Source organism: Malania oleifera, chromosome 12 (assembly GCF_029873635.1).
Source record: "Malania oleifera isolate guangnan ecotype guangnan chromosome 12, ASM2987363v1, whole genome shotgun sequence".
Taxonomy (NCBI): Eukaryota; Viridiplantae; Streptophyta; class Magnoliopsida; order Santalales; family Ximeniaceae; genus Malania; species Malania oleifera.
In genome coordinates, this window is record NC_080428.1 from 3554373 (window position 1) to 3570850 (window position 16478).

General features: G+C 37.6%; 1 protein-coding gene across 1 annotated transcript in view; it reads left to right on the plus strand.

Moving 5' to 3' along the window:
* Positions 1 to 16265, plus strand: part of LOC131144568 (uncharacterized) — a 102705-nt gene extending 86440 nt beyond the window's left edge. The window contains exon 8 of the mRNA XM_058093270.1: positions 14697 to 16265. Within this exon, the coding sequence (XP_057949253.1) occupies positions 14697 to 15572 (876 nt within the window). The 3' untranslated portion in view covers positions 15573 to 16265. The remainder of the gene's footprint in view (positions 1 to 14696) is intronic.
* The last annotated feature ends 213 nt before the right edge of the window (positions 16266 to 16478 follow it).

A 16478-nucleotide genomic window follows, 5' to 3' on the forward strand; every position in this document is an offset into this window, starting at 1 on the left:
ATCTGCATGTATTACTCTTGAACAAATCAGGAAGGAATGGTGGTAGAATCTGGAGACTAGTGGTATTACCCAAAAGCTAAAAAAAAGCCAACTTCAGTCCCTCCTTACTTTTGGGACTCTTTAAACTTGCTGTATAAAGGGAGATTTTAGTAGTGCCTAATTCATCCTATGAGCAAGCCATATTGCAAGAATTACACGTATGACCACTTGTAGGTCAATCTGGTTTTCTTAGAACCTGCAATCGCATTTCCCATAAATTTTATTGGAAGGAAATGAAGGGTGAAATAAAAAAAATTTGTGGTAGAATGTGATGTTTGTCAATGACAGAAAGGGAAAATCGTGGCAAGTCCAAGCTTTATATAGCCTTTTTCTATTCCAGAAGAAGCTTGGATTAATATCTCGATGGATTTCATTGGTGGGCTACCATCTTCTCATGGTAAGTATACTTTGTTGTTGTGAACTATCTCACAAAATATGCTCATTTTTCCGCCATAACTCATTCTTATATTGCTTTAAGTGTTACTCATACTTTCATTGAGAATATTGCCAAGTTGCATGGAATTCCTTAGTTTATTGTTAGTGTTTCTGACAGTGTCTTCGCCAACAACTTTGGGAAGGAATTTGTTCGTTTGTAAGGAACAAAATTGAATATGAGCACTACATATCATACATAAGCAAATAGGCAAACTAAAGTTGTTAATGGTGCTTGGAGACTTATCTTTGTTGCTTTGCTAGCAACAAACCGAAGGATTGGGTGCGATGGCTCCCATTAGTGGAATGGTGGCATAATACGACTTATCATTCCTTCATCAAGTTGACTCCATTTGAGGTTGTTTATAGTCGAGCTCCTCCTGTTCTTGCTAGGTGTTAAGCTAGATCATTCGGAATTGATCAATTTGATGAGGGGTTACATGATCGAGACAAAGTGTTTCAGCTCCTCAAAGAAACTCTTGTTGCAAATCAAGCTCATATGAAACAAGAAGCTGATAAAAACCATAGTGAAAGTGAATTCTTAGTGGGAGATTGGGTATTTCCCAGGCTATAGCCTACTAGTGAGATACATCCACTAGAAATTCTAGATTGTTGAGTGGTCAAATGTAGAAATCGAGACATCATAGAAGTTTTAGTTCATTGGTCTCACTTATCATTTGAAGATGCAACTTAGGAAATCTATCAATCCTTGGAGGATAGATTCCCAGAGTTTATTGTTGCTCAGCCTTGAGGACAAGGCTGATTTGAAGGACGCAAGAATGTTAGGATTCCCTAATCAATTGGGATTTTCTAGTCAATGATATGATTCCCAAATCAATTGGGATTTCTAATTAATGTGTTATGATATTTAAACCAATTGGGATTCTATTTAATGTTAGGATTATTTAATATTGGGATTTTTATTTAATGTGTTAGGATTCCGAAATCAATTGGGATTGAATCCATTAAGGACTTAGATTGGGATATTTTACATTTATAATAGGAGTAGGTTTCCCTATCCTATATATATGTAACCCTACGTAGCTTTTGTCAACAGAACAGCAAAGCAAAATATTTCTTTCCTTACTTCAGCCCACATTTATTTTCTTATATTTCAATTCATTATTTTGTGCATTTAGTATATATTTAGTTTACATGTGTAGGGCTTGACAGATTATAGTTGTATAGGGCTAGAATCATGCTAGACCTTATTTACTTTCCATGTACAACATTCTTGTATAGTCTATATATAATATACAGAACTCAAGGCCAATTCATTCGGCCATTCACAAAATATTTGACATGGTATCAGAGCCAGCCGACTGCTAGGTTTTGTTTTCCCCTTCGATTTTTTGTCTTCTCGGTTTCATGGCTGTTGGGGGTTTGTTTTCTCTTCTGGAATTTTTTCTCTGTTCTTTCGGTACTTCTGTGGCTGTGTGGCTGTCGACACAACAGGTTTTTGGGTTGCTATTTATTCCTCCGGTTTATGTCCTTGTGATTCTCAGCAAGCAGGCAACAATTTTCTGTTGCTGTTTGTGACTTTTGGCAAGCAGGCACCACAGGTTTCTGGTTTGCCTCTTATTTCTCTAGTTTCTGTTGTTGTTTGTGACTCTCGGCAAGTAGGCTTGTGACTTTTGGCAAGCAGGCACAACAAGTTTCTGGTTTGCCACTTATTTCTCCAGTTTCTGTTGCTGTTTGTGACTCTTGGCAAGCATGCAACAACTTTCTGTTGTTGTTTCTGGCAGCAGGTTTTTGGTTCAAGATTTAACTTTTAGTGCAGTTTTTTGGTTCAAGATTTAATTTTTTAGTACAGGGAGGTTCTTGGTTTCTCTTTGTACCTATGTTGTTTATTTTGGACTTCTAGATTTTCTAGTGGTCTGTTTCTTTTGACACAGTTTTTTTTTTTTAGGCTTCTCGATTTTCCCCATTATTTAGCATGTACACCGCACCTGTGTGTGCCAAGTTTACGGGCAACAATTATTCTACGTGGGCTTTTCAGTTTGAACTTTTCCTAAAAGGAAAAGATCTTTGGGGTCATATTGATGGCATGGATTGTGCACCCAATCCTGATAAATCCAAGGAGTCCGCAACTTGTCCTTCATGGGCTGTGCTTGATGCTCGGATTATGTCTTGGCTTCTTGGCTCGGTTGAGCCACATATTGTCCCCAACTTGCGACCTTATCGCACCGCTCAATCCATGTGGACTTATTTAAAAACAGTATATTATCAAGATAACGATGCCCGTCGTTTTCAGTTAGAGCATGCGATTGCCATGTTTCAACATGACGATCGTTCCATCCAAGACTATTATTCGGGGTTTCTGACTTTTTCGAATGAATATTTTGATCTAATTACTGTGGATGTTCCTGTGGCTTCTCTTCCCATTTTTTGAACGTCTTCACGAGACTAGTCGTCTTGATCAGTTTCTTATGAAACTCCGCCCCGAGTATAAATCTGTTCGCTTGTCTCTGGTAAATCTCTCTCATGTTCCTTCTCTGGATGTTTGTTTTGATAAGTTACTTCATGAAGAACAACAGCTTAGTACTCAAGTTACTCTGGCACAATCCCATGGTAGCTCCAGATCTGCCCCTATGGCTTATGCTGCTCAATGACGAGGGCCGCCCACACATTCTAGCACTTTGCAGTTTTTTTGTCGCAAGGAATTTGGACGTATCACTGCTAATTGTTCCAAGAAATTATGCTCTTATTGCAAGAAGGGTTACATTATCAAAGAAAGTCGTATCCGCCCGTAGAATCATAAGGCCCAGGCATTCCAAACTTCTGTTAGTGTACCCCCTACAGTGACATTTGTGGCTCCTGGCTCTTCTTCTGGTGACTTCTCTATTTTTGCACCTCCTCCAGCAAATTATTACACACCCGAAATGGTGCAACAGATACTAATTTCAGCTTTATCCGTAACGGTGCTCCACGGTAACAATTCTACTAATCTCTTGTATGTGGACTCATGTGCCTCGAATCACATGACAAATAATCCCACTACCTTGTGTCATGTTTGGCCCTACACTGGTCAATCTACTATTCAGACTGCTAATGGCAGTTCTTTGCCAATAGCTACTGTCGGAAATTCCTCTTCTAAGTTCACTAATGTGTTTCTTGCTCCTCAACTTTCCACGAATCTTATTTCTGTTTGTCAATTAGTTGATAACAACTGTGTTGTTTATTTTTCTAGTAATGGTTGTGTTGTGCAGGACCAAGTAACGAGGGAATCGATCGCGAAGGGACCTAAAGTGGGGCGCTTGTTTCCACTTCTTTTGATTGTTCCAGCACATGCTCCAGTTTCTTCTATTAAGTCTTTTTCTTATAATAATGTTTCAGATCTTAGTATGGTGTGGCATCATCGTTTAGGTCATCTGAATACTCAGATCTTATCTCATGTATTGAACTCTGGTTTACTTGGTAATAAAAAACATTCTTCCTTATCTCTTGAGTGTGCCTCTTGCAAACTTGGTAAAAGCAAAACTCTTCCCTTCCCTTTGCATGCTAGTAGAGCTTCTCAGTGTTTTGAGCTTATCCATAGTGATGTTTGGGGACCTTCCCTGGTTAGTTCACGTGAAAAATTTAAATACTATGTGACTTTCATTGATGATCATAGCAGATTTACTTGGGTCTACTTTCTTTGCTCTAAATCTGAGGTTTTTCGTACTTTCATTGAGTTTTTAGCGTATGTTGACAATCAATTTTCTGCTTCTACTAAGACATTACACATAGATTCTGGTGGTGAATATGTGTCTAATGAGTTTCAGGAATTTTTGGCTTGTAAAGGCATTATTCATCAACGTTCATGTCCTGCTACTCCCCAACAAAATGGAGTAGCCGAACGGAAAAATCGTCATCTCCTAGATGTGGTCCATACTCGCTTGCTGGAAACCTCTGTTCCATCCTTGTTGTGGGTTGAGGTTTTGAAAACTGCTACTTGATTAATCGTTTACCTTCTCAAATCCTACTCATGGAGTCTCCCTATTTTCGTTTATTTGCTAAGCAATCTAGTTACGATAATTTCCATACAATGTGTGTCAAAAGGGATTTGTTTGCTGTGATCCTACATTACATCGTACACGTATTTCGAAGAATGTTATTTTCTTTGAAAATCAACATTTCTTTCCTATGTCCTCTATACCCTCCTCTCCTACTGTGATTCTCCCCTCCTTTGAGGAGTAGTTCTCGAATTTTCATCCAGTCAATTCTCATTTTAAACCAGGTATTGTGTATATGCGGCGCCTCCGCTCACAGTCTCTTCCGGTAGTTCATCTGATATCTGATCCTACCATGCTCCAGATTCAGTTAATTGTAGCACCTCAGAGCCTTTGGTACATCGCTCTTCTCGAGTGTCTGTACCCTCGAAGAGGTATGGGTTTCCCTTTTCAAGTTCTGGTAACTTTGTTTCAGCTCTTACTGCTGCATTGTTCAATTTAGATATTCCCACTTCCAACTCACATGCTGCCAAGCATGATTGTTGGCGACAAGCTATGCAGGAAGAAATTGCCTCTCTAAAGGCCAATCACACCTGGGACATTAAGCCTTGTCCTCCCACCATTGCTTCTTTGGGTTGTAAATGGGTTTACTCCGTCAAGGTTTGATTTGATGGTAGTCTGGATCGTTACAAAGCTCACCTTCTTGCACTTGGGAATAATCAGGAATATGGTGTCAATTATGTAGAGACCTTTGCTCCTGTGGCTAAGATGGCTACTGTTTGTATGATTTTGGCTATTGCTGCTTCCAGTGAGTGACCACTACATTAGATGGATGTCAAGAATGCTTTTCTTTACGGGGATCTTAAAGAGTGTATTTATATGAAGCCACCCTTGGGTTTGTTTCCCTCTCCGACTTCACATGTTTGTAAGCTTCATTATTCTCTTTATGGTCTCAAAAAAGCTCCGAGGGCCTGGTTTGATAAATTCTGCACCACTTTATTACAACTTTCATTCAAGCAAAGCAAGTATGACACTTCATTGTTTCTTCGAAAATCAAACATGGGTATTGTTGTTCTTTTGGTTTATGTTGATGATATTGTGATTATTGGTTCCGATTCTACTTTACTTGTTCAGCTCAAGACTATCTCGTCCTTTCATATGAAAATCGTGGGTCTCTCACATATTTTCTTGGTCTTGAGGTGAATTGTAGTCCCTTAGGTATTTCACTCAATCAGCATAAGTATGCCAGTGACTTGGTGGCCACAGCTTGCCTTCAGAAGGGTACTTTTGTTAATACTCCCATGGAATTAAATGTCCAGCTTCGCAAAGAGGAGGGTGATTTACTTGCTGATCCCAGTTTATAGTTTATACCGGAAGTTGGTGGGTAGTCTTGTCTATCTCACCATTACTAAACTAGACATTTCTTTTGTTGTACAACAAGTTAGCCAGTTTCTTCAGACTCATCGTCATCTTCATTTGGCTACTGTCCGTAGGATCATACGCTATATTCAGTGCACTTCTACTCGTGGTTTATTCTTTCCTGCAGGAAATTCTACTCGCCTTACTGCTTATAGCGATGTTGATTGGGCTGGTTGTGCGGTCCACACATCACTCCATCACTGGCTGGTGCGTGTTCTTAGGTGATGCATTGATCTCTTGGAAGAGTAAGAAGCAAGACAGAGTTTCTAAGTCATCTACGGAATCTGGGCGATGTCTCTTGCTTGTTTTGAAATTATTTAGCTTGAAGGCTTGCTTGCTAAGCTAGATTTTTCTGAGACTGATCCTACACCTCTACATGCCAATAATACGAGTGTTATCCAGATCACGACCGATCTTGTCTATCATGAGCACACGAAGCATATTGAAGTCGATTGTCACTCTATCTGTGAAGCATTTTGAAGCTCGTATTATCACTCTTCCACACATTTCCACTGAATTACAAATTGCGGATATCTTTACCATGACTCCCACTCGTCATCGACATTGCTTCCTAAGTAGCAAATTGACGCTTGTTGATCAACCGCATCAATTTGAGGGGGGCTATTAACAGAGTAGCAAACAGCAAAGCAAAAGATTTCTTTCCTTACTTCAGCCCACATTTATTTCCTTATATTTCAATTCATTATTTTGTACAGTTAGCATATATTTAGTTTACATGTATAGGGCTTGACAGATTATAGTTTACTTGTATAGGGCTAGAATCATGCTAGACCTTATTTACTTTCCATGTATAGCATTCTTGTAAAGTCTATATATAATATATAGAACTCAAGGCCAATTCATTCAGCCATTCACAAAATATCTGACAGCTTTTCCATTCAAGCAATAAGATAATTCATAGCCTTTGGCTAATTTGGGGGTAGATCCCTCGAAAGTGATCAAACCTTATTTTCTCTTATTATTTTTCCCTTCTTTAAATTTCCCAATTTATCAAAAGCCCTAAGGTTTTATCACTGGCTTTTTTGGATAGGAAGTAAGAGGAGACTAACCTCTCAGATTGCGAGGAGATTAGAAAAGTATCCTTGAAGAATGAGTTGAAAGAGGCGATCTTCAAGGAATTGTGGAGTTGGAGGAAAAATATGAAATTCAAATGGGTTAAAGAGAGTGTTTGTAGCCCTTCTTTCTTTCATAGGCTAGCAAATGATAAGAAAAGTAAATATTTGATTCAGGAGTTAGATCTGGGGGGCCAGGGATTCACCATTAACCAAGGTAAGACTACCTCCATTATTACTAACTTATTTCAGAATTCGTATTCTGAGGACCATTATAGATTGATGTTAGAGGGTTAGATTGGAATCCTGTAACTATTGATTAGAAGAGTTGGTTAAAGAGAGCGCTTGATGAGGAAGTGAGGGGGTTGGTTTTAAGGATGGAAAGGAACAAGGCTCTAGGCCTGCATGGTTTTAATATTGCTTATTTCCAAGATTTTTGGGAGGTAGTTAAGGGTGAATTGCTGAAAGTTTTTATTGCATTCTTTGGTAATGGGATTTTGAGCAAAAGCATCTAGTCCTCTTTTATAGCCTTGGTGCCTTTAGATCTATTAAGGTTGATGATCTTGGACATATTTGTCTTGTCTCTAGTGTGTATAATATTATCACTAAAGCTTGTGCTAATAGGTTGAGGGCGGTGCTTGTTAATATTATTTCTAGCGCCCAAAGTGCGTTTGTTGTTTTTATTTTTTTGGGGGGGGGGGGGGGAGGCAAAAAGTGGATGTTATTCTATTGGCCACTGAGGTGATGGAGGATATTCATAGAAATAAAAAGTAGAGGTTTGTTTTTAAATCAGATTTCGAGAAAGTCGACAATAGAGTGAATTGAACTTTCCTAGATAAAGTTTTTGCAAGAAAGTGTTTTTGTGAGTGTTGGCATCATTGATTATGGGTTATTCATCTAATGTGTGGCTCTCGATGATTGTGAATGGTGAACCAAAGTCTTGGTCTAGCGCTTTAAGGGCATTAGACAAGGTGACCCGTTACCCCCTATTTTATTCGTTCTTATAGTTAACGTGTTTAGTATGGTGAGTAGGGCTGTGGAGGGGGATGATCATAGTCCTCCTTTTAGGAGAATTTTGTGTATTCTTAAATTTTTGAGAGGGTATTTTGTTTTAAAATTAATAAGAAGAAGAGTGGTTTAGCAGCTTTGAATGTGTCGTGGATCGTGTTAGGGAGTGGGCTATTGAAGTGGGGTTTGGCATTTTGGATTGGCCTTTGACTTAAGGGTTCATTTGTGGGGCAATCCTAGAATTGTGAATGTTTGGAATCTAGTATTGGAAAGGGTGACGAAGAGATTAGATGGATGGAAGGGGGCTCTTTTTGCTTTAGTGGAATAATAACCCTAATTTAGGCTTGTCTTTCTAGCATTATGTTATATTTCTTGTCTATTTTTGAGATACCAATAGGGATTTCTAGTAAGCTTGAGAGAATTATGAGGGACTTTTTGTGGTCTAGTGTGGGGCTCACAAGGACCTCTTAGTAAGATGGGGAGGGGCATGTAGGTCAGAAAAGGAGGGACAAATGGGCCTAAGAAGGCTGGTGTCTAAAAACACGACTCTTTTAGCTAAATGTTTATGGCACTTCCTCTAGAAGAATCAACCCTTTGGCATAGAGTAATAATAAGCAAGTTTGGGTTGGATGACATTGGGTGGGATACCAATGTTAATTTAGTATGTTCTCTAGAGAGTCTATGGAGTTCCATTCTCAGATTTATCCTTCTTTCATCCCTCACACTAAACTTGAGGTTCTGAGGGGTTCTTGTGTCCATTTGTGGGGAGACTATTGGTTGGGAAACACATCCTTTTCCGCTTCTTTCCCTAATCTCGTTCAATGAAGCTCTGAGCAAAAAAGACATTGCTCAATTTTAGGAATCTGAGTAGCCCTTTGTTTTCCTGGAATCTCCATTTTAGGAACCTCTTAACAATAGGGAGATGGCGGGCTTGTCTTCTTTGTTATTTTTTTTTTGAATGGGAGTAACCTTTTTTTTAGGAAGGATGTTTGTTCTTGATCTTCGGATCAGTCAGGAGTGTATTCTTGCAATGTTTTATTTTATTATTATTATTTTTTTTTTTTTTTTTAATTTTTTTTTATCTTTTGAACTCATTCTAGTTCTTATTTTCCACTCTTATATTATTTGGAAGGCCAAGGCTACCCAAAATTAAGGCTCAAACTTTCTGGGTTATTTTTCATAATACAATAAATACTAATAACTTGCTGCAATTTGGGGTTGAGTATGCTCTGCTATAAGAATTCCAAAATAGATTCTCATATTTTTTTTCATTTGCTTGAATGATTTGGAATAATCTTTTGGGTATTACAAGAGAGACTTTGTTATGTCCTTTGGTGGGAGGATCATTGGCCATTTCTTTCACAGGCTTTGGAATAAGGAAGGAGAGGGTAACTTTATGAAAGTGTGGCATATTTGTAGTTTTATGGGAGGTATGGTTGGAGCATGATGCACAAATATTCTCTAGGAAGAAATCAAATTAGGTGTTGGTTTAGGATAAAATCTAGTATCTGGCCTCATTGTGGTGTGTGGGTTTTGGAATTTTTAAAGGGATTATTTTATAAGAGTTGCTCTTTCTCATTCAGAGTTTCATGGAATGGATTGGATAATTTTAATGTGTGCTCTAAGACAACTAGAGCATAAGGGGAGGCTTGCAATCTTCGAAGAAACTTAAGTTGACAATGAAGACATGAAATTAACCCATCCATTTGTGCATTTTACCTAATTTGATTGTTTCATTCTCGGTGACCAAGCTTTGATCGTTTGTTGTGTGGGTTTTCTCAAATTGATCTTAGTTTAGATTCCTTAGGGTAGGTTGTGCGGGTTTTTAGAATTTTCCTTTTTTGTCTGTTAAATAAGTTCGCAAAAAAAAAAGAGTAAATAATAAAATGTTGATTCTTGCACTTAGCTTGTGTAACACAAGTTATCTTTCTACATTAAGCCGGTCCCAACCTCGGATAAAGGACCAGGATTGCGTTTGGTAGTTCACAGAACGTGTAAAACTTTAGATCTTTATATCACTAGGTCATTCCCTACAAGTGACTCATTGCACTTATACTACCTGAGTGTAGTGAGAAATAGACAAGGGTGGAGTAGATCGAGTTAATCTAGAGGAGAGAGAACTAAGAAGTTAGCATAGGAAACTAGGATTAGATGAACAACTTGATATATAGGGACATTTATGGAAAAAGCATAGAGATAGTGGATACAATGATTGGAAGGAAAATTAACTTAATTTGCATTTCTTGAGACGAAGTGGGTAGGGGAAAAAAATTGAGAAATTAGTATTTAAACTTTGGTGCACTAGAGAAATGAAACATAAAAACGGGGTGGGAAGCATTGTAGACAATGACCTGAAAGATAATATACTAGACTTTAAAAGAATAAGGGATAAGATCATAAATAATCAAGATAATAGTAAATGTCATTAGTGCGTATGCTCCCCAAAGAGGCTTAGCAAAAAATCTTAAAAAGACAATTGTGGGAAGATATGGATAGTACTATACAAGGGATACCAATGCCTGAAAATATATTTATAGGAGTTGATTAGAATGGACGCATTGGAAAGGACAATATAGGTTATGAGAGGATACATGGAGGCCATGGACATTGAGATAGAAATGAGGCTGATGATACAATTATAGATTTTTCCATGTCCTACGATAAAAGAGAGGAACATTTAATTACTTTCAAGAGTGGACAAAATTAAAAACAAACACATTCTTTTTAACTAGGAAGGGGGATCATCTATCATACAAAGATTGTAAGTTATCCCAAGTGAAAGTTTGACTACACAACATAGTGTCCTAGTATTAGATATATATGCTAAAAAATGGAAGGGAAAGAGCAACATAAATCAATGTAAGAGGACTAGGTGGTGGAGCTTGAAGGGAGAAAATGTGGTAAAATTCAAAAAAATAAAATGATTAAGGAGAGTGATTGGACAATAGTAGACAAGGTAGATGCAAACATCATATGGAATAGAGTGGCTAATTCTATCATAAAGATAGAAAAAGAGGTTTAAGGTGAATCCAGAGGAAGATATTTGGTCAGTAAAGAAAGTTGGTGGTAGGATCAAGATGTCTAAAAAGCTATAAAGGCAAAAATAAATTGGTATAAAACATGGCAAAGTTGTAGAAATATAGAACATCTTGAAAAGTATAAAGAGGTAAGAAAAAATGCAAAAGAAGCTATTAGTGAAGCTACATAGAGCTTATGATACTTTATATACTAGACTAGATAGAAAAGAAGGAGAAAAAGACATTTTATAAACTTGCTAGAGCTAGAGAAGAAAATGCAAATCTTTAGGTGACGTAAAATATATAGAGGATGAAAAAGATAATGTCTTAATCAAAGAAGAAGACATAGAAGATAGGTGGTAGAGATACTTTAATAAGTCGTTTAATGAAACTCAAATTAAAAGCTTGAGCTTGGAAGTGACAAATGAGGGGAAAAAAAAACTAAATATAGGAGATTTATTCGCAAAATTAGAGTCTTTGAATTTAATATGACTTTAAAAAAATGAAAAGTGGGAAATCTATAGGATCAAATAACATACCTATTGAAGTTTGGAAATGTTTAGGGGATAAAGGAGGTATATGGTTAGCTAATTTATTCAACACTATTATAAAAACCAAAAAATGCCAGAGGAATGGAGGAAAAACATGTTAATACCTTTATACAAAAACAAAGGTGATATTCAAATTGTAATAACCATTGCGAAATTAAGATTACGAGTCATATGATGAAACTATGAGAAAGGAAAATAACAACAACGACAAACTAAGTCTTAAGTTCCACTAGGTGGGGTCAACTACATGAATCCTTTTCCGTCGATTTATGTAATCATGGGCAATTTTCTTCGATAGATTTAGGGCTATTATATCCTTACTATCTCATTCCATGTTATTTTGGGTTTACCCTATCCCTTATACTATCCCTCACAATAACGAATTCATTCTTCCTCATTGGCGCACTATAAGACAAGAAACTAGAATTTCATAGAATCAATTTGGCTTAAGGCCTGGGAGATTGACAACAGAAGTTATTTATCTTTTAAGAAGATTATGGAAAGGTTTAGGAAAAAGAAGAGGGACTTGTATATGGTTTTTAGTGACCTAGAGAAAGCCTATGATAAAGTACCTAGGGAAGTTTATTAGTTAGTTTTTGAAAAAAGGGACTCTGCAATAGATATGTTGAGGTCATTAAGGATGTGTATGATAGATTAACAACTAGCATTAGGGCTATAGAAGGGGAATTCAGAGAATTTCCAATCACAATATGTGTGCACCAAGATTCTACTTTGAGTCCTTATTTTTGTGGTTTAGATATTGATGAATTCACTAGAAATATCCAAAACTAGATCTCTTGGTTTATGGTATTTGCAAATGATATTGTCCTTTAATGAATGTAGGAGTGGTGTAGAATCTAAGTTTGAAGTTTGGAGAACTGTTTTATAGTCTTAAGGTTTTAGGATTAGTAGGAATATGACATAATATATAAAATGTAATTTCAGTAATGTAAGGGGGAGTATTGGAGAAAATATTAAACTTGATAATCAAGAAATTAATAGCATTTGTAGATTTCGATATCTTGGATCTATTATGCAAGCAAAAGGTGGAATTAAAGAGAATTTAATTCATAGAGTTAAAGCAGGTTGGGTAAAATGGAGGAGTGTGTTAGGCGTTTTGTGTGCTTGTAGAATTCCCTTAAAAAGGAAAGTTCTATAAGATGGAGATAAGACCATCAATGCCTTATGGATCATAATGTTGGGCAACTAAGAAACATGGATAAAAAGTAAAAGTTGCCGAAATGTGAATGTTAATGTGGATGATTGGTATAACATTAAAAGACAAATTAAGGAACGAACATATATGTGATAAATTAGACATAGCACCAGTCAAAGACGAGGGGGGAGGGGCGGCTTAGATGGTTTAGGCATTTGAAAAGCATGCTTAGTAGCTCATCTATGAGGAGGAGTGGGTTACTTATTATTTCTAGTATTAAATAGGGTAGGGGTAGACCTAAAATAACCTGGAATGAGGTAGGTAGTTTTAAATTTCGTCAACTCGTGAAAGCGACCGCATTCTTTAAACTTTGATGAAAGTAGATCTAGGTTTGAGTACTTTGGTGCTTCCAAACTGTTTTCTAAGAAAAAAAAAAAACAATATTAGTTGAACAAAAAGATGAATTTCTCAGGTGAAAACTCGAATTTTTTTTAGCCTTCAACCATTTTATACGACTTCATATGCCATCTTTGGTTGTGGATCTAGGACTTTGGATGAAAAAAACTTATTGAAAGATGAAAGAAGGGGATAAAAGCTACAGTGATATAAGTCCTTTCTTTTGTTTCCTTTTTTTTTTTGGGTTTTGTTTTTGTTTTTTTGTTTTGTTTTGTTTTTTTTTTTTTCACATGGTATTTTAAAAGTAGGCTTTTTATGTTGAAAGACTGATATGTCAAAACAGGAATACAGTTTGACATGTTGGCAAAATTATTACTACTAGCAGAATTTTACGACTGATATGTCAAACAAGAATGCAGTTTGACATGTTGGCAAAATTATTACTTGTTGCAAAATTTTAGTATATTTTTTTCTCATTGATCAACTTCCTGCTAAGGAATGCGATGTACTTTTACAAATAAAGATAGTCTGTGCATGCATGCAACTTTATTTATTAATTTATTTTTAATAAATTTTTGTCAGTTTATTGCCCTTCTGGTTGTCAGCAAAACTGCAATTGGGGCCTATTTGTGAGGAAAAGCTCAAATGGCTGGTCAGCACAAATATCCCATGTGAGCATAGCACACATGTTGTAGAATTTTGTCTTTTTTAATTGTTCTTCCAGACATTGGAATAAGTTCAATTGCTCTATCTTTGCAGGATTAGTATTTGGTGCTACTTGTTTTATGTTATTTTTTATTTATTTATTTTTATGTTTTTGTTTTTTTCCCCTAATTTTCCTTTTGATTTTTGAAAGTTTTGAGTCAAAAAATTTTGTGACCTTTTAATCACCTTTGCTTTAAGGTGGTTTGATTGCTTTATCTTTCAAGGATGTCATTTTATTGTCCACAAATCCTGTGTTCCTTGTGCATGATTGTGTTGTTTCTTTTCCGTTTTCTTGTTAGATTCTATGTTATGAACAAAAAGTGCTAAAAAATTTGCCCTTTCATGGAAATCTGCATCATAGCAGTCATTAATACATTGTAACACCAGAGCTGGCCCGCCCTATGTGAAACTTAATTAGAACCAATAAATCAGTAGTGCTGTTTTGGGCTACTCAAGGGGCCATTATGCACCAATTTTTATGCCTGCTAACCTTATGGGATTTATCATTTTCAGTTATTCATACCATATTAAGTAAGAAAATTCTATTAAATATTGTTGTATTATTTTACTAGAAGTTTTTGGGGCGGGGGGGGGGGGGGGGGGTGGTGGAATTCAAGTCTTATTCTGTTGCTCTGTTGGTTATTGTGCCTTGAAATTCTAAAAGTGCTCCTTGAGGCTTCGAGTTTGCTTTATTTCATCATCATCATCATCATCTCTCTCTCTCTCTCTCTCTCACCCTGCATCTGTATTTGTTTGTCTCATAGATTTCTAAATGTTTTTGGCTTGAAAAAATAAGTGATCATATTTTCCTTGTTTTTGAAGACTGTTGTTAAGGTTTTATAACAGATAAACCAAATATGATTTTGTTTAGCTTTTATCATTTTATGCCACATTTATCTATCTTATTGATCCAAGTAGGAATATAGCTGCTGTTTTCTTGGGAATCAACGGTGACACTTCTTGTGCAGGTTGCTCGAGGGCACATTGAGCAAGCACACAGTATAAGGCAGAGGCTAACACCATCGTCAGGTCCTGGTCCTTCAATGACTGCTACTACCTCTTTGATAGAAGTCCCAAGGGTGGTTGAACCGAATTTGCTTTCTGTTCAATCAACCATCACTTCTTCTCAGCTGCCTCTGACCCAACCTGCAGTTCCTTTTACAACTTTAATGAGTGAAGAGAACAAGAAAGCAGCAGCTGCTGCTGTTGCTGCTAAGCTGGCTGCCTCTACATCCTCCGCTCAGATGCTTACCTCTGTTCTCTCATCTCTCGTTGCAGAAGAAGCTGCAACCATGAATGGGGGCTTGAAGACAGCAGGATTTACCTCTACTCTGCCCATGTTCTCTCAGGAAAAACGGCCTAAACTTGAAAAAGCAATGCCTGCTCCTGATGTTAGCAATTCTGATGTGGGCAATACAGCATATATTTCCTCTCTGCAACAGCAACCAATGAGCAGTGTTCCTTTTGCACCATCCACAAGCATGCAGCCCCCCTCCCAGGCCAGCCAGGTGCAGGTTCCATTTCCTCCACCACCACCACCACCTCCACCTCTTCCTTCAAATCAACCAACGAATCAGTATGTTCAATCTACGGGTCTGATGCTGGGGGTAATGCCTTACGGATTTAGCACTAGCAGCCTTCCACCGCCTCCGCCTCTTCCTTCACATGTATCAATTGGTTTAGCAGCGAGGCCATCCCCTCAGCCAGCCCAGCAGCCTCAACCTCAGCAACCACAACAGCAGCAACAGCAACAGCCAGGCACTGGAGGTTATTACCGACCTCCTGGCATTGGGTTCTATGGGCCAGGTCACCAGCCAACACCACCACCAGTGCCTCGGCAGTGAGTTCATGGAATTTGATGGGGGCAAGGGGTTCTTTATAGCCTATTCTGTATATTGTAGGCATCCTCTAGGCTTAAAAGTTTTTTTTTTTTTTCGACCTGATTTTCTTTCATACACAAAAACCCCACCTACCAAGTTTCACGCTTCTGCCTTGCCCTTTTCTCCTTCCCCTTCCCCTTCCCCTCTCCCTAGTTCCCTTTCCTGGCTGAAAAAAGGTAAGAAAACTCTTGACTTCCCAACTTTCTTGGTGTGCCATAGCTACTCATAGCTAAATCCTAACTTCGCGTGTGGTAGTAGGACCATTATGTTAAACAGTTGCATCTGCTATGGATGACAGCCATGAATAGAGGCCTGTATAGCTTCCTTCAAGGTGCTGCTTCTATTGCGTGAATATGCTGGTTCTGTTACCAAACTTAAATTGTCTGCTCTGGTGCTGTCCAAGGGAAAATGGATTTTGTAAACATAACTGTATATTTTGGTGGCTAGAATATCCTAAGTGGCTCACTGTGGCTATTCGACTTGCTGTAGCATTTAGCCAATGCATCCGACTTGCTCAGCTCAAATTGTTTCTCGGATTTTAGACAGCAATGATCTTTGAAACATATGGGGTTAGGAGTCGTGTACAAATTTATTCACATGTTTGCGCGAAGGCGAAATTCTCATATAGGTTAAAGCTTTTGTTCCCTTTTCACTCAAGTTGGAACAGATCTACATGTGTTTTTGCTGTTCTGTTGGAATGCTGGTAAGCTTGATTCAGCACTGTATTGGGTGCAATTACTTGCTTTACGGAGGGATGCATTAGTAATAATAATAATAATAATAATAAACAGAACAAGCTGATTTGGCCTTGACCAAGTTCCAAAAGGCGCATGGTTCTGACCCATTTGTTTTGAAGATCTAGAAACCTAA